General features: G+C 63.2%; 1 protein-coding gene across 1 annotated transcript; it reads left to right on the top strand.

Annotated features, from left to right (window-relative positions):
• The first annotated feature begins 1310 nt into the window (after positions 1–1310).
• GTPBP1 (GTP binding protein 1) lies at positions 1311–22097 on the top strand. The gene is made up of 12 exons (XM_062202836.1): positions 1311–1502; positions 3969–4080; positions 11104–11284; positions 11662–12010; positions 14711–14834; positions 15743–15857; positions 17433–17577; positions 17670–17852; positions 18284–18419; positions 18765–18943; positions 19989–20189; positions 20694–22097. The coding sequence occupies exons 1-12, from the start codon at positions 1311–1313 to the stop codon at positions 20784–20786; spliced, it is 2010 nt and encodes a 669-aa protein (XP_062058820.1). The 3' UTR covers positions 20787–22097.
• Positions 22098–22453: the final 356 nt, after the last annotated feature.

The following is a 22453-nucleotide window of genomic DNA, read 5'->3' as shown; positions in this document are numbered from 1 at the left end:
CGTAGGCACCGTTGTTAAATCATTGGTGATCAGCTGGACCACCTGCCCCTCTCCCCTCCCTGGAAGTTTTCTCGGGGTGGGGGGCTGAAGTCTCCACCCTCTAATCCTGCCTTGATCTTTGTCCAGCCTGAATCCCGGAGTTACCTAGGGGGCTCCCAGCCCTAAATGGGATACAGGGTCCAGAGCCAAACGCACATTTCACAATATCACAATTATTGTTCAGTACAATGCCTTGATATTTGGCTTTTCCAACAAGCCTAGGTGTGACCACCTCATGGGACATGACGGAACAGCGTATGGAAAGTTGGGGAGTGGTGTAACCAGGAAAAAAGCACCCCAGAACTGTTCCCGAGACTTCTGGAGTTGGTCAACTTCTTGTCCCAGCTGTGTGCGCGCCCAGTAAGCCTTCACCGGACTCGGTTGAAAACACCTGTGGTGCAAACCCCGGCTCCTGTGTCGTTAGGAGGGGCCAGCGCCATGAGAGCCTGGTTTGAAACAGGAATTTACGACCCAGAAATGCGCGCTCTGGGCGTTCCGGGTTGGGGTTTCCCACAACTGTTGACACTCTGGAAAAGCAGCCCATAGGAAACCACCTGGACGAGCGTTGTAGACGCCCGAGGCAATGAATGGAGGCGTCTCCCTGAGGCCAGCGTTTCATTAATCGCCTCGCTCTGGCTGCTATAGTATTACAACTCTTGGAATACGAGGCATCGATCGTGTTCCAGCCAGCGTCTCCCTCACGGAGTTGGGCGGGAGTCTGCCGTTTACTATCTCCGAGCGCCGAGGCCCGAGGCGCGGGACCTATCCGCGGACCGGATTGGACCGTGGCCCTGTCCATCATCGAAGACGCTCGCCTCCGGCTGTTTTGCAGGACTTGGAAGCCGAGCGCCGCCTCTGGAAAGCGGGAGAGTGCAGGGGGGCGGTGCGAAGCGACGTTGTCGCTGCTTCTCTTCTCATTGGGTGGCTGCTGCGTCAGTCAGACTCCGCTCTGCTCCCGTTGGCGGGAAGGCGCGGGCGGGTAGCGTGTACAGCCTGCTGCCCCAGCCCTCGGCGGGCTCCAGGCGCGTGACGTCGCAGACATTTGTTGTTGGGGTTTGGGCTCATTAATTATTCATTAGGTGCCTGGACAAGGCCGCCGTGATTGGTGATCGAGAAGGCGGGTCGATTGTTTCTTAGCTAGAGATAACGTGTCGCCCTCTAGGCGGCAGAGGTTTCGCATATATTATTCCGGCGGGGCGTGGCCTGCATAGATTAGTCAAATGAGGCCGGAGGGAGGGAAGCCGGCTGCGAATTAGCCTAAGTTATTAAAGATGGCGGCGGAGCGGAGTCGCTCCCCGATGGACTCGCCGGTCCCGGCCTCTATGTTCGCCCCCGAGCCCAGCTCCCCGGGGGCGGCCAGGGCCGCGGCGGCCGCCGCCCGGCTCCACGGCGGCTTCGACTCGGACTGCAGCGAGGACGGCGAGGCGCTCAACGGCGAGCCGGAGCTGGACCTCACCAGCAAGGTAGGCCCGGGCGGCGGCGGCGGCGGGGGCTGAGGGGGCCGGGCGGACCCCGGGGCGACGGCGGGCCCGGCCGGCTGCCCTGTCCGCGGGCAGGGGCGAGCGGCGAGAGGTGGCCGAGCCCGCCCACCTGCGCGTCCCCGGGGCGCGCGGGAGCTGGCGGCGCGAGGGGCCCGCCTCAGGGTCCCCCCGAGACGCCCACCCGGCCGCCGGGCCGCCCCCCGCGCTCCGGCTCCGGCCGAGCGCGCAGCCCCCCGGCTCCGCCACGTGGAACGGGGGCGCCGGACGCCGGCAGCGCGCCGCGCGACCCCGGTCCCCGCGCCGACCCCCCTGGGAATGGGACCCCGGGGCCGAGAGCGGCCCTGGCCCGAGGGGGCCGGGGGGACAGGTGGGCGGGATGGGCCGCCGCGGCGACTCCTGGCCTCGGACAGGAAACAGAAAGTAGCCGCGCAGCCGGGGGGTGTCTGCCTGGCGCGTCCGCCCAGACCAGGTGGGAACGGGCCTGCCGCCCATTCTGGGGAGTGGGCCTCGCGCCGTGCGTGGGGGCCGTCGCGGAGGGGCGTCTTTCGGCGTGTCTTCCGGGCCGTCGCGCGGGGAGGCAGGAGGCAGGGGCTCGCCATCTGCTTGGCCCAGCGGGGAATGCAAAGTAAGTTTAAGATGTGGCCGCGGAAGGAGAGAGTGCCAGCTAGGGAGACGGACAGGCCCGAGCTCCCCTCCCTGTCCCGCCGTGGAGCAGGCGCTGTGACCTTGGGGAAGGGTCTTAGCCTCTCTGTTCTCGGCTGCCCGGTGTTGAGAGAGTGCCTGGCGCAGGGGCTGGGGGTGCCGGGTAGCTGCTAACTGGCGGTGCCGATGCGACAGCCGCTGACCCCCACCTGCCTGCTGCGGGACAGGTGACGGAGAGCGTCTGCGACTTTTCATAGCTTACCGGGCCCTGAGGCGGAGACGGGTTTCCCCACAGCCCGAGCGAGCCATGTTCCAGCTGTTCTGTCTCCCTGTAGGCTCGGCTGAGCCTTTGGAACCCAGCTAGCTCCTGGTTGTCCTGCCTGGCCCTTCTAGTGTCCTAGGGAGGCTCGGAGAGAGGCGGCCGGCTGTGTGTACGTGTGTGTGCATGTGTGTGTATGTGTACGTGTGTTTGTGTATGGGTGTGTGTGTGCACGCGCGGGATACAGTGAGACCCAGGCAGCCATCGCAAGGTCCGAGGAGGCAGCTGACCGGGCGGTACAGGTGGAGGTGCTGGGCGGGGAGCTGCGGGGCAGAGTTGCAGGGGCATCCTGGAGAGGGAAGTGAGGGGGACCACCTCACTGCCGTGCGTCCGTACTGATGAGACCCAGGGGAACAGGTGCGGACGGAGAGAAGGGGCAGGCCGAGTTGATTCCGGAGATTAGAAGCTAGAACCGGCCGGAGATTAGAAGCTAGAACCGGCCGATACAGTCGAGTGCGGGACCCGTGCTCCGGACGGAGCCTCCGAAGGCAGAAACAGGTAGTGGACAGTGGCGGGACCCCACCCGGGAAGGCTTCCCCGGGAGTGATCAGGTGACCACGCACTGAGCTGTGGGCTAGGGACTTTCCTGCTGGTACATTTGATCTTTGTGGGGTTTTTTGTTTTTAAGATGTGTTCAGCTGCTAGTTCGCTCCCCAGATGCCCACAGTAAGCTGGGCCAGGATGAAGCCAGGATCCAGGAACTCACGTGGGTGACAGGGATCCAAGTACTATCCCAGGCGCGTTAGCAGGAATCTGGGTGGGGAGCAGAGGCTCCGGGAGTCAGACCAGCACTCCCACACAGGATGGCAGCGTCCCCGGCAGGGGCTTGGCCCGCTGTACTGCAACACCTGCCCCTACGTTTGTCTTCACGGTGGCCTTAGGATCCCAGTTGTTGCATCTCCATTTTGCAGATTGAGAAACTGGGACTTGGAGAGGTTAAGTTCTTTGTCCAAGGTCACACCCAAGTAGTTAGGGGCTGGGGTTTGGCATGCCTGTTGGTAAATGGCCTCCCCAAGCAAACAGCTGGGACTTGAAGGCTCTGGGCAGAAATCTGCTCGGTGACAGTGCTGGTACTCACGCTAGTGGCACAGAGAGCTGTTGGTCTGGGAGCCACCGGCCTGGGGCGGACGTGATGGAGGCTGGGCCCGTCCTGTGGGTGTCCGGGTCAGCCTGCAGGGAGTAGCCCTGCCGTGCGCTTTGCCCACAGGACCAGGACCAGATGCTCAGGCCCAGTCACAGAGACAGGCTGTCGGTGCCCTCTGCTGTGGGTGGCAGCCCAGACGGGCCATTTCAGCGTATACAGCTCAGGTGAGGGCTCGGGCTCAAAGGCTGCCCGAGGAGAGACGCGAGGGCGTGAGGGCCCGCGTGGCTGTCTGAGGCTCGGGTGTCGGGCATTCCAGGCGGGTCTCGGGTCTGGCCGTTGGCGAGCTTTGGCTGTGGTGCTCTTCGAGGAGGTGTGGTCCTAAGGCTGTTGGTTTCTTTTCTAGCTGGTGCTAGTGAGCCCTACAGCAGAGCAGTATGACAGCCTGCTCCGGCAGATGTGGGAGAGGATGGACGAGGGATGCGGAGAGACCATATATGTCATTGGGCAGGGATCAGGTGAGCGAGCTTTCCTTTACTTTATTGATGTTGTCAACATTCTTCAGTGCACCTTCTCCCTCCTTCCCAGCCTTTGAGCTGCCGTGTGTCAGCCACAGCGATTCCTCAGATCTGCAGAGCACCGAGTGAATGTTCCTTGCACCCCAGTGTGCTTTCCACCTGCAGTGCTCTCCATTGCAAGACAGGAGGGGAAGCAGCACGCAGGTCCCAGTGAGTGCAGGGTGGGGCGGCCCTGGCCCCTAACAGCGAGTCCGAGTCCAGAGTGAGGTGGCCCTGGCCCCTAACAGCGAGTCCGAGTCCAGAGTGGAGCGGCCCTGGCCCCTAACAGCGAGTCCGAGTCCAGAGTGGAGCGGCCCTGGCCCCTAACAGCGAGTCCCAGTGAGTCCAGAGTGAGGTGGCCCTGGCCCCTAACAGCGAGTCCCAGTGAGTCCAGAGTGAGGTGGCCCTGGCCCCTAACAGCGAGTCCGAGTCCAGAGTGGAGCGGCCCTGGCCCCTAACAGCGAGTCCGAGTCCAGAGTGGAGTGGCCCTGGCCCCTAACAGCGAGTCCCAGTGAGTCCAGAGTGGAGCGGCCCTGGCCCCTAACAGCGAGTCCCAGTGAGTCCAGAGTGGAGCGGCCCTGGCCCCTAACAGCGAGTCCGAGTCCAGAGTGAGGTGGCCCTGGCCCCTAACAGCGAGTCCGAGTCCAGAGTGAGGTGGCCCTGGCCCCTAACAGCGAGTCCGAGTCCAGAGTGGAGTGGCCCTGGCCCCTAACAGCGAGTCCAGAGTGGGGCGGCCCTGGCCCCTAACAGCGAGTCCCAGTGAGTCCAGAGTGGAGTGGCCCTGGCCCCTAACAGCGAGTCCCAGTGAGTCCAGAGTGGAGCGGCCCTGGCCCCTAACAGCGAGTCCCAGTGAGTCCAGAGTGGAGCGGCCCTGGCCCCTAACAGCGAGTCCGAGTCCAGAGTGGAATGGCCCTGGCCCCTAACAGCGAGTCCCAGTGAGTCCAGAGTGGAGCGGCCCTGGCCCCTAACAGCGAGTTCGAGTCCAGAGTGGAATGGCCCTGGCCCCTAACAGCGAGTCCCAGTGAGTCCAGAGTGGAATGGCCCTGGCCCCTAACAGCGAGTCCAAGTCCAGAGTGGGGCGGCCCTGGCCCCTAACAGCGAGTCCCAGTGAGTCCAGAGTGGAGTGGCCCTGGCCCCTAACAGCGAGTCCAAGTCCAGAGTGGGGCGGCCCTGGCCCCTAACAGCGAGTCCCAGTGAGTCCAGAGTGGAGCGGCCCTGGCCCTTAACAGCGAGTCCAAGTCCAGAGTGGAGCGGCCCTGGCCCCTAACAGCGAGTCCCAGTGAGTCCAGAGTGGAGTGGCCCTGGCCCCTAACAGCGAGTCCCAGTGAGTCCAGAGTGGAGCGGCCCTGGCCCCTAACAGCGAGTCCCAGTGAGTCCAGAGTGGGGCGGCCCTGGCCCCTAACAGCGAGTCCCAGTGAGTCCAGAGTGGAGCGGCCCTGGCCCCTAACAGCGAGTCCCAGTGAGTCCAGAGTGGGGCGGCCCTGGCCCCTAACAGCGAGTCCAAGTCCAGAGTGGAGTGGCCCTGGCCCCTAACAGCGAGTCCCAGTGAGTCCAGAGTGGAGTGGCCCTGGCCTCCGGGCCGCTCGCAGAGCCGTTGCTGCTGAGTTCCCGCTCTGCCGAGGACTCTGGGGTTCTTGAAGCTGGCCGGAGAAGATGCCCAGAATCCCTCTCCTGGCCAGCTTGTCTGGCCCCAGACCACGCCAGCCGTTCCGTCTGGGTAGCGGCGATAGCGCAGGGTCTCTTCTCTCCCCACTAGTTCCCGTCAGACGTGTGGGCTTGTCGCCTTTCTGGAAGGCACCGGTTCTTCACCAGAATGGCGCTCGTGTTTCGGAGGAAGGCCTCACTGTGACGTAGCCCAGAGGATATTGGGGCTCCTTTCCCCCTGCTCGCCGCTGGTTTCCGCCTCCTCGTCCTCACTGGGATGTTATCTCTGCTGATGTGACAGCTGGGGCTGCTGATGGCAGCCCGGGCACCCACTGGCATGTCAGCCCTGCAGGAAGCCCGGGCGAGAGGCAGGCTGCTTGCCCAGGGTAGATTTGTAAAGGCAAGTGATCATCTCTTGTGCTCTGAGTTCCAGATGGAAGAAATCTCGGAATCATTCTTTAATTATTTGACATTCTTGTTCACTATCTTCTGAGGCTTGAAACTGTTGCAGAGTTCTTTTGGATACTTAAACTCTGGTCCCTGGCTGCGGAGGAAGACAGCTGAGGCCAGGTAACCTCAGCAGGAGAGGGCCCGGAGGAGGGTTCGCTGTCCACATGCTGGCCTGCCTTCTCTGCCTGCCCTCCCGTCCTCGCCGCCGCCTTCCCGGCCACAGGGCTTAGCAGGGAAAGAAAGCGTGGTGGAGAGACAGGCAGACGGGTCACGTGGAGACAGGGAGGCGTTGGCCGCATCGTCACGTGCCGCACTCGGCAGCCGGTGTCAGGTCAGAGGAGGCCCCTCCGCTGGTGACAGAACTGGGGAGCCTCTTGGAAAGCTCTTCACGCGCGTGTCCGGCCTGCTTTCGTATGCGCCGTTGGCAGTCACTGCGTGCCTGTGGAATTTCAGAAGCCACTTGTGGGTCAGCCCTGCTCTCTGAAGTCCCGGGTTCTTCCCCTCATCCTTTAATGTGGACCCAGCGCGTCCTCCCCGCCTCAGCAGCACTCGGCTAATTAACCCTCCCGCGGCAGAGCAGGAGCCGGCAGACGCTCATTATGGCCCCCACACACCCGACATTGCCCTGCACCCACCAGTGGGGTGCTGCTAGGTGCAGTGACTCCTGCTGGAGTGGGGGAGGGAGTGTAACTGGTTAAACAGGACCGCACCGGTGCGAGGCCCCAGGAGTCTGCTGCATCACTCGCTTCCTGAGCTTCCTGAGTGGTGGTGCGTGGCCTCTGTTTATCTCAGCCTCCTCTGTGAAGTGGGCGTGATGACACCTTCCCCCACCCTGCATCAGAAATTTGATATTCAGATTTTTTTTTAATTCTAAGCAATGTAGAGCACTGTGGCCTTTAAGTACATATTCTCTAAATTTAAGGTCAAAAATTTGGGAGGAGGCAATGTGGCCTAGTAGTTAGGGCCTGCAGCCTGGCAGATCTGGGTTTCTGTTGATTTTTCTCCTTGTCTCAATGTGGGGATAATAATAGGATCTGTCCTCTGGGGTAATAGCGAAGACTGAATGAGAATTCAAATGTTAGCTAACATTAGTAGTTGCAGTAGTAACTTTTTAAAAATTTTGGGGCCAGTGTTGTGGCCTAGTGGGTTGAACCTGTGCCTGCAGCACTGGCATCCCCTGTGGGTGCGTTTGTGTCCCAGCTGCTCCACTTCTGATCTGGGAAAGCAGCAAAAGATGGTGTCAATGCCACCCCCATGGAAGACCCAGAAGAAGCTCCTGGCACCTGGCTTAGGCCTGGCCCCGCCCTGGCTGTTGTGCCATTTGGAGAGTGAACCAGCAGATGGTAGATCTCTCGGTGTCTCCCTCTCTGTAGCTCTGCGTTTCAAGTAAATAAATGTCTTTAAAGCAAATTTCTATTTCATTTTCTATGAAAGGCAGAGAGCGAGCGTCTATCTGCTGGGAACGCCCACAGAAGCCAAGGCTGGGCTGGGTCAGACTGAGAGCAGGAGCCCAGAACTGTGTCTGGGTCTCCCGAATCGGTGGCACAGGTCTGAGTACTGGAGTCGTCGCCTGCTGCCTCCCGGGGTGCACATTAGCAGGGAGCTGGATGGGAAGCAGCTGGGCCTCGGGCAGGCACTCCGACACCGCGTGCGGGCGTCCCGGGACTCCAACGCCTCACTCACAATCGCCCTGCCGGTGTCCCGGGACTCCAACATCCCGCTCACACCCACCCCGCGGTAGGAAGGGCCCCAGGTTGCAGTTGACATGCCGTGACATTGCCTTCAAAAAGAGCCTTGTTCATTCCTCAGGTACTAAGTGCTGACCTTTGAAGAGCCATGGCCTGGATTAAGTTCAGGGAACACAGGGGAAATGTCCAGTGTTTGTGGGGAGGTCAGGAAAAGCTGCACAGAGGAGCTGCCGCTTGGGGCCAGGCTAGAGAGGAGCAGGCTCCCAGATCAGTGGAGTGGGGCAGGCAGAGACACGGGCCAGAAGTCATCCAGTAAGGCGGGAGTGTCGGGAGGAGAGACCACCAGGAGGCAGGGCCTGGGTGCTGAGGGCCCCAGGGTGCTGTGCCCAAGGAGTCGGACATCTCCCCTGGGGTCTGGGCGGCTTCCGCAGCCTCCCGAGCGGGGAAATGCCGCAGGGTGGGCCCCAGGGGCTCTCCCGGGCCTCTGTCTCCATTCCCTTGGCGCAGTGTGCAGTAGGAGCTGGGGCAGGGCAGAGGGTGCTCTGAGTGCCCTGGCGGGCAGGGGGACGGCGGCAGGGCCTGGTGTGGAGCAGGCCCTGAGAGGGCTGCTCTGCCTGCCAGGAGCACTGGGGGTTGGGGAGGGAGAAGGCGGGGTGGGGGTTGGCCAGCGCTGCTGCACGGCCCTCCAGCCCCGCGGCTCTGAGCTCACTCCTCAGCCCGCTGCTCCCTCTGTGTGCGTTTATTTAATAAATGAAAAGATTTATTTATTTGAGAGTCAGAGTTACAGAGAGGGAGAGACAGATCTTCCATCCGCTGGTTTGCTCCCCAAATGGCCGCAGCTAGGTTCATCCAAAGCCAGGAGCTTCTTCCGGGTCTCCCACGTGGGTGCAGGGGCCCAAGGACCTGGGCCATCTTCTACTGCTTTCCCAGGCCACAGCAGAGAGCTGGATCAGAAGAGGAGCAGCCAGGACTTGAACCATCGCCCATGTGGGATGCTGGTGCCACAGGCAGTAGCTTAACCTACTGTGCCACAGTGCCGGCCCCCCTTTGTTTTGTGTTTTATAAACATTTGAGGGCTCAGTAAAGGAGAGCACCCTTCTTGGGGCACCAGGGAGTGAACAAGATACTGTCCCTACCCTCAGGCTGTGTCGTGGGGAGGCCATGTATGCAGGCCACTGCTGCCCAAGGCAGGCCGTGGCGAACTCGTGAGGGAGACTCAGCAAGGGGGGCCCTCTGAGCACGTGAGACCGGACTTTGCAGGAGGCGGCGTGCTCGTGGGCTTCCTACATCGAAACTCAGCTCAGGTGCAGCGCTGGGCCATGCAGGGAGCTGGGGGCAGGTGAGGGCTGGGCCACTTGGCCTGTCCCAGGGCTTAGGAGGAGGGGTGTGGCCCAGTCGGAAGGCCCCGTAAGGAGCTGGGGTGAGAGTGCTGCTGGGCCTGGGGGACGCTTCAAAGGCTCTCACCGGGAAGGGATGGCAGCGCTGGGCTCTGGTGAGGAGTGCCGCGTGTGGGTCTCGCAGGCTGCAGCGGGGGCAGAGCCGGGTCAGCTAAGACAGCCGAGGGTGTCCTTTGCTGATTCCCACAGACAAAGGCCCGAGCCAGGCTGGTGGCCGTGGGTCGGCAAGAAGGGTGGACAGCACCAGAGGATGGGCACACTCAGAAGCTTCCGTCAACAGACTGGCCCGGTGAGGCTGTCGAGCTTGGGTGGCCGGAGGGATGGAAGGACGCTGCTGCTTCCTGGCTGGGGGAGGTGGGGAGGGGGAGGCCCGGGGGGAGCCACTCTGCTGCCACCCGGCTCAGACCCCTCTGGGTGCGCTTACCCCACCGTGCTGCCTCCCTCGGCCTTGGGTGAGGACACAGCGCTTAGGAAGGTGACAGCGTCCAGGGTGGGGTGGTGGTGACGTCTGGACGCGGGACTCTGAGGAATGCCTATTCAGGCAAGAGAAGAGTGGGTTACTGTGCCCTGGGACGAGGACTGTCAGACACGCGTGTTTTTGTAGCTTTTGAAAATGACAGGTGACGTCAAGGGGGAGGGCCCTGGTCACGGCCAGGGCAGGAGTGGGGACAGCGTGGGAGCACTTCAGGGGCTGGCGGTGGCCATCGATGAGGGCGGAGACGGTGGTGAGGAGCGGGCGGAGTCGGTTCCTCGAGGTGTTTGATGGGGTAGGGAAGAGCAGGAGACAGTTCTGTGGGTAGTCAGGGATGAGGGATATTTGGCTTCTTTTTGTTTAGGGGTGCCCTGAGCTCATTTGTCGGGGAGGAAAGATGAGGAGCGGGGAGCATCCTTGGTACTCCGAGGCCTTTTGGGGGTGCTGAAAGAGCAGGCTGGCTCGGGCACGCAGGCTCGGGCTGAGGGAGTAAGTCACGTGGAGTGCACCTGACACAGGGTGTCCTGCAGGAGGCACTTGAAGACTGAGCGGCTGGTCGGCCTGTCTGTCCGTCTGTCTGCCTCCCGCGTCCCATTGTTTGAGCTGCTTGCTGGACATTTCACCTGAGCCATCACAGTTGCAGATCCCTCTCTGACAATTCTCCCACCCTCGCCATTGCCCGCCGTCCCTGTCTTCCTCATTTCTTCCTTCTGGAAGGCTCCCCCTGCTGGTCTCCCGCCTGCTCCTTCTCTCTCTCTGTCCAGAGAGCTTCCTGAGCCACAGAGAGCCCTGCTGTGACAGCCCCGCCTCCCTCCACCAGCACCTCCTGAACACGCTGAGCGCTGCCAGGCCCCTGCGTGTGCCAGGGTCGGCCACGCTCCGGGCTTTGCTCCTCGGCCAGGATGCGCGTCCTCCTCTCTGCCAGCTCGCCTCTCACCCCAGACACCCAGCAGGGCACCGCCGGGCTGCCCTCGCGTGCCCCAGGCCGTGCGCTTCGCCTCGCTGGTCTGGATGTGTGGCACGGCACTTGCACTGTGTTGCCGTCAATTCCTTCCCCATCTCCCCTGCGCGGCTGTGAGCCCACGAGGGCCCCTGGATTCCCAGTGCCCGGCACGGGGCTGGCACAGAGCCGAGGAGGGTCTCGGAGGTTACTGCCGAGCGTGTTGCCCGGCGCCCCACTCGGGCACGTCGTGGCCCTGCCCTGCCCTGCGCATGCCTCCATGTCCCGTAAGGCAGAGCTCGCTGTGTCCTCGGGCAGCAGGCAGGGCTTTGTCAGAGGGGGGTCCGGCTGGTCGGGGTCCCCTCCTGCTGACGTCTGGGCTCTTGTCACCAGATGGGACTGAGTACGGGCTGAGCGAGGCAGACATGGAGGCCTCCTACGCCACAGTGAAGAGCATGGCCGAGCAGATCGAGGCTGACGTCATCCTCCTGCGGGAGCGCCAGGAGGCTGGGGGCCGTGTTCGGGATTACCTGGTGCGCAAACGAGTGGGAGACAATGACTTCCTGGAGGTCAGGTGAGGAGGCCGCCCGGCTGCGAGGCGGGGGTGGGGCTTCACAGGGGGCGTGGCAGCTGCAGCCCTTCCCGAGGCGTGAGGCCAGTGTCCAGGGTCCAGCGTCCAGGGTCGTCCTAGCTCCCTCCGTGTCAACACTGATGAGTGGCGAGGGCCCTGGCTGGTCTGCTTCCCATCAGCCTGTGAGGCCGGGAGCCAGGGCAGGGAGCACTCTGGCTCTTCCTGGGGGTGGCCACCGTGGGGCCCCGTTCCTCCTGGGCACTGCGTGTGCCGGGAGGCTCGGGCGAGCCAGGACTTAGGAGCCAGGGCTGGCGCTCTGAGTTCGCTCTTCACCTCTCACCCACTAACTCTCACGGGTGTGTGGGTTCGTGTCCACACAGGGTAGCGGTCGTGGGCAACGTGGATGCCGGCAAGAGCACGCTCCTGGGGGTCCTGACACACGGGGAGCTGGACAATGGCCGCGGCTTTGCCCGCCAGAAGCTCTTCCGCCACAAGCATGAGATCGAATCTGGCCGCACCAGCAGCGTGGGCAACGACATCCTGGGCTTCGACAGCGAGGGCAACGTGGTGAACAAGCCCGACAGCCACGGCGGCAGCCTGGAGTGGACGAAGATCTGCGAGAAATCCTCCAAGGTGATCACCTTCATCGACCTGGCCGGCCACGAGAAGTACCTGAAGACCACCGTCTTCGGCATGACTGGCCACCTGCCCGACTTCTGCATGCTCATGGTGCGTGGGGGCGCTGCCGAGCCCGGGCTCAGGCCGCCTGGTGGGGCGCGGGGCTGGGTGCAAGCATTCAGCAGTGCTCAGAGACAGGCCTGTTGGCCTGGGGCTTTGACACTGAGTAGGGAGGCAGGACTTGCAGGGCGCCAGTCTTCTCAAGGCACGAAGCTCGCGCTCTCCCCCACGCTAGGCCTGGAGGGGATCCTCCCGGGAAAGCCCAGGTGTCATTGGCAGACATCGTGGCGTGGAGGAGGGACTCTCCGAGGGCATGGGCCATGAGGAGGCTGCTGTGGGTGGCACCCTCAGACTGGGGAGCCTTGAGGAGGTGGAGCAGAGCATCGTGGGAAGGCACCCAGAGGGCCTGGGGGTGGCCTCTGCCAGCGCTGGGGAGGAGAGGGGAGGCTCAGCCGGCACACGAGCCCTTGGTGAGAGGCATCTGTACCCGGCACTGCCGGGCCTGATGATCCGGTGTGAACGGGCCGGCCCCAGGGCTCCTGTGGAGCTGGTAAAGTGGCGAGTAGACGTGTAAGCAGCTCGCCATCACCATGCAGGTGAACTGGGACGGGAAGGGGCAGAGGCGCTGCCTTGGATCATCTGTGCCCTGCCCATCATCCTCTCTGGATGCACACAGCTCCACGGGCGGGGGTGACAGCCAGAGGGCCAGGTCTCCTTTGGCACCTTTTCCCGGTTCCCCTAGCTGCCTGCATTGAGTGTAGTAAACACGGGCGTCTGCTCCAAGCAGGCTTGATCAAGCCGTCCCAGACACAGCTTGTCGGCACTCGGACGGGGGTGCAGGGCAGGGCCGCGCCCGTCGCCCGCGGGCCTCCCCAGCGCTCCCTAGCGGGCTAAGGGAAGCTGCTCCCCGGGAAGGGGGCTTCACAGAACATTCGTAGGTGTATTTGGGGCAGTTGTTCGATTGATATCAAGAAGGGTGTGCAGACCAATTTATTATTTATTTTTAAAGATTGTTATGTATTTGAAAGGCAGTTACAGTGAGAGGTGGGGAGACAGGCAGAGAGAGAGAGGGAGAGCTTCCATCTGCTGGTTTACTCCCCAAATGGCTGCAACAGCCAGGGCTGGGCCAGGCCAAAGTCAAGAGCATGGAACTCCATCTGGATCTCTTATGTGAGTACAGGGACCCAAGGACTCGGGCCGTCCTCCACTGCTTTCCCAGGCCTGTTAGCAGGAAGCTGGATCGGAAGTAGAACAGCTGGGACTTGACCAGCGCCCATGGGAGGAATGCCTGGCTCCACTCCCGATTCCTGCTCCCAGCTAACGCACGCCCTGGGATGCAGCAGATTCTGGTTCAATACTTGGGTCCCTACCACTCACGTGGGAGATCTGGATGGAGCTCCTGGCTCCTGGCTTTGGCCTGGCCCAGCCCTGGCTGTGGCAGGCATTTAGGAAGTAACCAGTGGACAGGAGTGATTGATTTCTCTCTCCCTCCCCCTTCCTCCTTCCCTCTCTCTACCCACTTCCTCTCTTTCCCTCTCAAGTAAATCACATTTTTTTAAGAATAAAAATATAATTTACAGTATGTAGACAGCAGAGCAGTAAAACACGTACCAAGGCTGGGAGGAGAAAGCCCTCTGGATTGGATTGGAGAGGAGGTTGACGGGAAGGGGGGCTTGGGAGGAAGACTGGGGAGGGGTCTTGATGTGGGAAGAGGGAGCAGGGTCAGCCAGGAGAGCAGCGTCACTGGGGTGAGGGTCCTGTGCAGCGGTGGTCAGGTGGAGCACGCAGGGAGGCGACTGGGGGGGCGGGGCGGGAAGGGGCCGCAAGGTCCACTGAGGCGGCTCCCTCTGCCTCCACCCAACTTCCTCCCGGAGTCTCCTGTGCGCCCTCGGAGCCCTGTGTGCGGGGTCCTGTCCCTGAGGTTCCAGGCTTTCAGAGTTGGGAGGAGGGCAGAATGGACAGCACAACCTGCAGTTGAGTCTGCGGTGGCTGACACTTCGTATGCGTGGTGGACACGTGCGTGTAGATGCCTTTCTTCTGGTGGTTTTGAAGCCAGGAGCTTCTTCTGGGTCTCCCACATGGGTGCAGTGGCCCAAGCCCTTGGGCCATCCTCCACTGCTTTCCCAGGCCACAGCAGAGAGCTGGATCGGAAGTGGAGCTGCCGGGACTGGAGCCAGGGCCCATATGGGATGCCGACATATCAGGCAGAGGCTTAACCCACAACCAGGCACCAGCCCTGATAAAATCTTTAAAAAAACAAAAAAAAAAAGAAGAAGAAGAAGAAACATCTTGGAGATTATCCCCTATCAACAGACAACATTTTTTCTTTATTTCATAGGACACACTTTGTACACGTGCCCTGAGTACTTAGTCAGTCTAGGGCAGTACTCAAAGGTATGTGCTGTTCCTGGAAGCATTGTCGCAGTAACATCAGCTACCATTGCCTGAACACAGAGTTCATGTTGTGTGCTGGACCCGTGTGTACCTGCGGCGTTTAATCCTCCAGGGGCCCCCTAACAGGAAACTGAGGGACAAGGTGTTAAGCTGCACCCACCTTGATGATGCAACCGTTGACTTCCCAGACTGCCTGGGTCTGTCCTTTTGACGGTTGACAAGTCTAGCTTCGAGTCGGAGGTTCAGTGCACGGGGCCCAGCCCGGCCCGGCCTTCGGTGACAGCCTTCTCTGAGTCCCCGTGCCATCAACGGCGGCTGCCTGTCTCCGTGCTGACAGCTCTTTCTGTGTTGGGGCAGGTGGGCAGCAATGCTGGCATCGTGGGGATGACCAAGGAGCACCTGGGCTTGGCTTTGGCACTCAATGTTCCTGTCTTTGTGGTAGTCACCAAGATTGACATGTGTCCTGCCAACATCCTGCAAGGTAAGTGAAGCGCCCTGCTGGCTCAGCCTGTCTGTCACCCCTGTGCAGTATCCGTCTGTCTGGGCCGTCACCCCTGTGCAGTGTCCGTCTGTCTGGGCTGTCAGCCGTGTGCAGTGTCCGTCTGTCACCCCTGTGCAGTGTCCGTCTGTCACCCCGTGCAGTGTCCGTCTGTCACCCCTGTGCAGTGTCCGTCTGTCACACCCATGCTGTGGTCCGTCTGGGCTGTCACACCCGTGCTGTGGTCTGTCTGTCTGACCGTCACCCTCTGTACCTCCCTGGTGTTCTGCTCCCTGGGCTTCAGCCCCAGGTCTTGTTCCTTGTCTTCTGCTCAGACGCTAACCTCGGTTTCCATCAGCCCAGGCTCTTGTTCTTCTGTCCAGACTGTTCAGTTCCTGGTCTGAGCGGGGCCTCGGGGAGCCCCTCTGTCCCTCCTGGTCTGAGGTGCAGGATCCTCGCGGCCCCTAACTGGACGCCTCTTTTCTGAGGCCCAGCCGAGGGAGCTGGGCTCTGCGGTGTGAGCCACACGAGCTTCCCCCTGGGCTGCAGGACGGCCCCTGCTGTGGACCGCAGGGCCGGAGCCGTCCTTGGGGGCCTCGTGCAGGCGCACGTCTCAGCGCCCTGGTCGGATGGGGTTCGTTCCTGGGAGCAGCCTGTCTGGGGAAGCCCACGGCCCTCCTCGGGTCCCCTGAGTTACTTGCTTCCGGGATGTGGGTCTCCTAGAAGTGCTGGAGCCGTGTTCCGGTCTCAGACGCGGGGCCCCGAGAGCAGACTCCTTTCTCCTCCAGCAGCCTGTGCCCACTGAGGGTTCCCCCAGGCAGTGTGGCGTTCAGCCCTGGCCCACCTGTCTGGCCCCTGGATCCTGGCCAGGGCCTGGGCTGTGCCTGACCCTGCTGTACTTCGCCTCGCAGAGACCTTGAAGCTCTTGCAGCGCCTGCTGAAGTCGCCCGGCTGCCGGAAGATCCCCGTGCTGGTGCAGAACAAGGACGACGTGATCGTCACCGCCTCCAACTTCAGCTCCGAGAGGTGAGGCGGGGCTGCCTCCGGGCGGGGTCTCCCGGGAGCACCGGGCCCCTCACTGCTCAGACGTTGGAGGCAGTGGGAGGTTCCTGTCTGGGCAAGGCTGCCCCGGGCGGCTTCAAGGGCCCCAGATCCCGAGGTGCTGGCCACCCCGAGGCTGGAATCCCATGAGTGTGGAATGGGCGCACCGGGACCTTCCCCAAGTGGTCTTGCAAGTGTTAGAACTGGTGTGTGTGAAGCCCGCCACGCCGAGCCTGTCTGTCGAGGGGTGGACGCACAGTGGTTTTCTGACTGTCCTTATGCACTCGGTACACAGCGTCTCGAAGCTCCCTAAGCACACGGCAGCTCTGGCATTGGCTCGATCTGTAAGTGATGTGGGATGTGTGTTCTGCGGGCTCTTCACGCACACCTGGAGGACTGGGGCTGCCTCGCACGGCCCTCGGCCTTCCCCCTCTTGCCCCGCTGGGGACCTGCATTCCCCTGCTGCGTTGCCCAGAGCCCCTGCCTCTGAGGAGCAGAGCTGCCTGACGTGGCCTGGCTTCCTGGCGCGTGCCCAGCCCCGTGCAGTCGTCAGTACCGCCAGTTGGCCAGTAGAGGGGGCACATTGAAGACCACCCCACTTCCGCTAAGAGCCCATTCTGTGCAGGCACTGTTCTACGATTTTTTTTTTATAAGATTTATTTATTTGAAAGCAGTGTGACACAGAGGGAGAGACAGGTAGGGAGGGAACTTCCATCCCCTGGTTCACTTCCCAAGTGGCTACAAATAGCCAGGTCAGGGCCAGGCCGAAGCCAGGAGCCTGGAACTCAGTTGATGTCTTGCAGACGGGTGGCAGGAACTTGAGCCCTCAGCCACTGCCTCCCCGGGTGCATTTGTAGGAAGATGGACTGGAAGCAGAGAAGCCAGGGCTCGAACCAGCGCTCTGAGATGCGGAGGTTGCACGTGGCAGCTTGACCTGCCGTGCCAGTTTGATTCGTGATCTCAAGGAGGTTAAGTCACCCCACACAGAGATAGAGCCCAGTTAGATGACTCTGGAAAAACCAGGCGGCGTCATGTGTGACAGATACAAAAAGCTGTCCAGGGACTGCAAGCAGTGAAGAGTGTCCACACAGGAGGGCTTCGTGGGAGAGGCGTCCTGGAGATGCGCTCTGCAGACCAGAGGGTTTGGTCGGGGGGAGTTGGGGACGGAGGATCACAGCGAGCAAACCCTTGGGGGCAAGACCACGCCACGCTCTTAGGAGGAGGGCGGCTTTCACAGGAACTCGAGAGGGACGCCTGCAAGGAGCCCAGGAGCCTGTGTGTGCCGGGATACAGGCGGCCCCTCTGCCGTGGAAGGCGGGGCCGTGGTGGAGGGACAGAGCAGGGCACAGGTTTCAGGGACAAACGGCTCGAGAGAAGACGGCCTGGGAGCAGGTCTGGCTGAGAGTGGCTGGGGTGGAGCCCCCGCCTCCAGGCGGGTGAGGGAGAGGTGGGGGCGGCGGCGGCGCAGCTGCTCTGGGACCTCGTGCGCCGTCCGCCAGTGCCGGGGCGGGAGCTGCCCCTGAGCGCCCCTCTCCTCCTTTCTCTTCTCCTGCCGCTCAGGGTGTGCCCGATATTCCAGATCTCCAACGTCACAGGCGAGAACCTCGACCTGCTCAAGATGTTCCTGAACCTCCTGTCGCCCCGCACCAGCTACAGAGAGGAGGAGCCCGCCGAGTTCCAGATCGACGACACCTACTCTGTCCCGGTGCGTGGCTCGGGCGGCCCCTTCCCGCGGGCAGCCGCGGGGGGCCGGGCTGGCCGGGCTGGACTCACCAGGTCAGCGTCTCCTCCTCTCAGGGAGTGGGGACGGTGGTGTCAGGCACGACGCTGAGGGGCCTGATCAAGCTCAACGACACGCTGCTGCTGGGCCCAGACCCCCTGGGGAACTTCCTGTCCATCGCCGTCAAATCCATCCATCGAAAGCGCATGCCCGTCAAGGAGGTGCGGGGCGGCCAGACGGCCTCCTTCGCCCTGAAGAAGGTGAGCGTCCTGGGTCCCGGGAGCCCCGGCCTCCCTCGCGCGGGGCTCAGACACCGATGACTTGCCTAAGGCACACAGGACGTGCTCGAGCCAGGACGTGGCACCAGGACCGCGGCCCTGCTGTGCGCTGGGGTCTACGCCAGATCCTCTCCCCAGTCGGCCACCTCCTGTCTCCTGGGGTTCGGGGAGAGTGCCGGCTCTGGGGGCACCTGCCTTCCCGCCAGCCAGATGAGCCAGGAAAAGGGGACCTCTGTCCCCTCCAGTGCTCAGGTCCCCCTGCCGTTCCTCCCCCAGAGTGCTTGCTGCCGTCCTTCCTCCCTGGCCCCCACTGGCAGCATCCAGGCTTCCGCCAGGGGCCTGTCCTGTGCCATTGGCCCCCGGAAGCCTGTCGCCACGGCGGCAGTGCCAGGGCTGGGCTCCCTCTCTTGCAGATCAAGCGCTCGTCCATCCGGAAGGGCATGGTGATGGTCTCCCCGCGCCTGAACCCCCAAGCCTCCTGGGAGTTTGAGGCCGAGATTCTCGTCCTCCACCACCCCACCACCATTAGCCCGCGCTACCAGGCCATGGGTAGGTGTTTGGAGCCCGAGTGCCCCACAAAGGTGCCCAAGCCCTGTGGTTGCAGCTGCCCCGCGAGGCGCGCGCGCTCTCACCCGGGGCACAGCCCTGGAGGTCCTCACGGTGCTTCCTCCACGGATGTGCTGAGTGCCGCTGAGTGCCCAGGAGCTGGGAATGAAGGTGGCTCGGGCAGGTGGCACAGTCAGTGTGCAGGGGCCAGGGCTGTCTGCAGAGAGCCTGGGCAGGGGGAGAGTGCCAGCCAAGGGCAGCCCCTCAGAGTCCCGTCCCCCGCGCGTGAGCCTCTCCTGAGCCCACAGGGCCCCGCGAGCCCGTCCTCACCCGCTGGCTCCCTGGCAGTGCACTGTGGGAGCATCCGGCAGACGGCCACCATTCTGAGCATGGACAAGGACTGTCTGCGCACTGGGGACAAGGCCACTGTGCACTTCCGCTTCATCAAGACCCCCGAGTACCTGCACATCGACCAGCGGCTGGTGTTCCGGGAAGGCCGCACCAAGGCTGTGGGCACCATCACCAAGGTAGGGCCAGCGGCCGGCACCTGAGGAGCCCTGAGGAACGGCCTCGCTCCCGGGGCAGGGCACAGTGCTGACACCTGCCTCCAGCTGTCCCTGGGCCTCCTGTGCTGGGCTTTGGTGGAGACGGGAAGAGAGACGGTGGGGGTGGGGGCGTGGTGTCCTCCACGGGGACCAGTAGGAGCAGTGTTCTCTCCCAGCTGCTGGGCCTGGCTCTGGCCAGGCTCGGGCTGTGCCGGGGCTCCCCCCGCCCGCCAGCACAGGGCATCTGGCCGGGTGGCTGGAAGTGAGGGGGAGTGGGTGTGAGTTCCCCTGAGGCTTGAGTTGTTGGTGTGTGCTGGAGCCCACCTCTGGATACCTGCCCACGGCCCTCAAGGGGCCTTTCCTCCGGGGACCCTGGGCTGTAGGGGGCGGGGGTCACGTCCTGGGAGGCCTGAGGCACACACTTCGTGGGGTGGGGAGTCTGTCCTGGGAGGCCTGTGGCACACACTTCGTGGGGTGGGGGGGCTGTGCTGGGAGGCCTGTGGCACACACTTCGTGGGGTGGGGGGCTGTGCTGGGAGGCCTGTGGCACGTTCCGTGGGGGTGGGGAGTCACGTCCTGGGAGGCCTGTGGCACACGCTTCGTGGGGTGGGGGGCTGTGCTGGGAGGCCTGAGCAGGCTGCTGCGCCTTGGGGCCACCCCCCTTTCTTTGAGATTGAAGTCAGGCCGTGAGGGAAGATGTCCTTGAAGGTTTCTGAGCAGTGATGAGACAGCCACTCGGTGTCTTTGGGAAGCTACAAGTTCAGACTTGCCCCAGACCAGGCCCCGGCCTGGGAGCTGGGCTGAGCTCTGCAGGACCAGCAAGTGTGTCGGCCCTGGAGTGGGGTGGTCCTGGGCGCAGGGCGGGGGCGAGGACGCTTCTCCACCCCCCTGCCTCCGGCCTGGCCTCGGCCATAGCCTTGCTCTGGCCTGGCCAGGCGGGGAATGAGAGGGTGAGGGCGCAGCCCGGGTGTGGAGCTCACCTGCTGCCTGCCGCCCCCGCCTCACCCTCCCTCCCTGGGCCCCCGCAGCTGCTGCAGACCACCAACAACTCCCCCATGAACTCCAAGCCCCAGCAGATTAAGATGCAGTCAACAAAGAAGGGCCCCCTGACCAAACGAGAAGAAGGGGGACCCTCTGGCGGCCCAGCTGCAGGGGCCTCTCTGCCTGGAGACGAAGCCGCTCCTCCAGGGGCCGGCCAGCCAGCTGTGTCCAGCGGTCTCCTGCCTCAGGTGCGTGTGGGCCCCTGGTGGCCTCGGGCCAGGTGGCGGGGGTGTGGCTGTAGCTGGGAGGAAGCGCTGGCACCAGGGCTCCAGCCTGCACGTCCCGGGGAGCTGTTGCTCCCGGAGGGCAGGGGCTTCCGACCGAGATGTGGCCCACCCAAAGCTCATGTACTGGGGGTAATGAAGTAGGGAATGTCCAGGTCTCCCTCTCATGGGCGGGGAGACTGTGGCCTGTGCTACGTCCAGCAGGTGGAGTCCCTGCCCCGTGGTGTGCACGCCTCCGCGGGGAGGTGGCCCGGGCCCCACGTTGTGGAGTCCCTCCCTCTGCACAAGGAGGCGTCCCTGTGTCCTCTCGCACCCGGCACAGTGGCCAGTGAGGCTCCTGTGAAGACCTGCACCACTGCCACGCGTGCCTGCAGCCCTGCAAGGCGGCCTGCTGCTGCGGACGGGCAGTGCTGAGCACAGGGGCTCCGCCTGCCGTGCACGTCTCACGGCCCTGTGTCTCTCTTTCAGCCCAAACCCAGCAGCGGGGGCCGGCGACGAGGGGGCCAGCGCCACAAAGTGAAGTCCCAGGGGGCCTGCGTGACTCCTGCCAGCGGCTGCTGAATCTGCACCCGGCCCGCCCACCACCATGGGAGCCCCCTCTGGCCGCCGCTCACCAGCTGGGCACAGCCCGGCCCGCCCCCCCAGCACCCCCGTTTTCCAGGGGGCTGTAATTTATACACTGAGGCGGGGGCCCGTCTCCCGCCCTCCTCCCTGCCTCCTTCCTCACTCACTTTTTTTTGTACATCTGGGCCCTTAGTTTTTATTCTTTTTATTATATATCTCTGTCTCTGTTTAGCGTGTGTGTGCGCGCGCGTGTGCGGTGCAGGTGTGCAGCTGGCCAGGGCCCTGTGTCCTTCCCCTTCCTCCCCCGTGGCTGGCCACCAGCCTCTGGGAGCCAGCCCTGCCTGTCCGTCCGTCTGTCCGTCCATCCCTGTGTCTGGGTGAGAATCCTCAGGGCCTTTCAAGTGTGTCAAGAGCCCACAGAGCTTCCCTGTCTCACTGCTGCCTCCTCGCGGCCTCGGACGCCCCTCCATGGAGCCGGACTCTGGGCTCAGGGGCTTCTGGGAGTCGGTGTCTGCTGCTGCCAGAGCAGGGACCCCAGCGGGCAGAGCGTGGCTTCCTTTCTCTCTCCCTTTCCCTCTAAGCCCTCGAGCCGGTAATGCCAAAAGCGTCTCAGTTGTGACCTGGAGATGTGCAGACGGGAGTGGCCTTTGGGTTGTCAGCCACTTCCGGTCCCTGACTCTGACCTGGGACATTGACCCAAAGACGGCTGTGGGATTTCCCCTGGAGACAATCCTGTTGGCCTGGCTAGCCCTGGCTGCTCATGCCTCGTCCAGGAGCCCAGTCCTGCTAGGCTGTGGCTTTGGCTGGGTTCTGGGCACTGGTGACTGGGGCTTGCGCCTGCTTGGGGTCATCTTTTCTGGCACCTCCTGTTGGTGGGGGCGGGGGTGTTCTGAGCTAGGCAGACTGGAACCCCTCTATTCCCACCACATGGTCCCACAGCCGCTGCAGGGCACAGGGACAGCCCGAACCCGGGCTTCCGAAGCCCCAGTTGGGGTGGGGGGGACAGCACGGCTGCCTTGGGCGGAGGGTGGGGCGGCGCAGGCCAGCAGAGGCGCTGCGTGGAAGCCCCGGCTGAGGGTTGGCGGACGGGGGCCGTTCCCCTCTGCCAGGCAGACCCCCAACTGGCTGGGCCTCCCTCAGCCTCGCCTGCGTCCTGTCCCAGCCCTCTGGCTTCCCCCTGCTTCCCGGCTGCTGGTCCCCTTGCCCCACTTCCAAGTGTTTTAGTCACCACTGGCCGTGGCCGTGGCCTGAGCAGACCGGCATTCACAATAAAAGTCTGTTCCGAGATGACGGTGTCGCGTTCCCTGCCCGCCTCCCCAGCTGGAGGCGAGCGCGCCCGGAGCAGGGCACGGCTGCAGGCCCCTCCGCGAGCTGCGTGACAGGACGAGCCACCGGGCCCTGCAGCAGGGTGGGCGTGCGGATTCCGAGAGCCTGAGGCAGGGGACAACGTGGCTGCTTGGGACGGTGGGTCCCACTCTGCTGCTGGGACCTGCAGAGCTCCCCAGGGCTCCATCCTCCCCGTTTGGACCAGAACACCAGCCATCTGTAGTCGATGCAGAGTAAAGCTGTGACCAGGGCCCTGCAGCGGCATCCATTGCACCCCCTGCCTGGGGAGGAGTTGGGGCACCTGGAGCCCCAGGCTTGCTGTCAGGACCCCTGCCCTG

This window comes from Lepus europaeus, chromosome 10 (assembly GCF_033115175.1).
Source record: "Lepus europaeus isolate LE1 chromosome 10, mLepTim1.pri, whole genome shotgun sequence".
In the NCBI taxonomy this organism is placed as follows: Eukaryota; Metazoa; Chordata; class Mammalia; order Lagomorpha; family Leporidae; genus Lepus; species Lepus europaeus.
This window is presented reverse-complemented; position numbering and strand designations above follow the sequence as displayed.

Coding starts and splice junctions, on each gene's coding strand:
- GTPBP1 (XM_062202836.1), top strand. CDS start 1,311: ATGGCGGCGGAGCGGAGTCGCTCCCCGATGGACTCGCCGGTCCCGGCC. Junction 15,858..17,432: donor TCCAACTTCAGCTCCGAGAG/GTGAGGCGGGGC, acceptor CCTGCCGCTCAG/GGTGTGCCCGATATTCCAGA. Junction 18,420..18,764: donor CCCGCGCTACCAGGCCATGG/GTAGGTGTTTGG, acceptor GCTCCCTGGCAG/TGCACTGTGGGAGCATCCGG.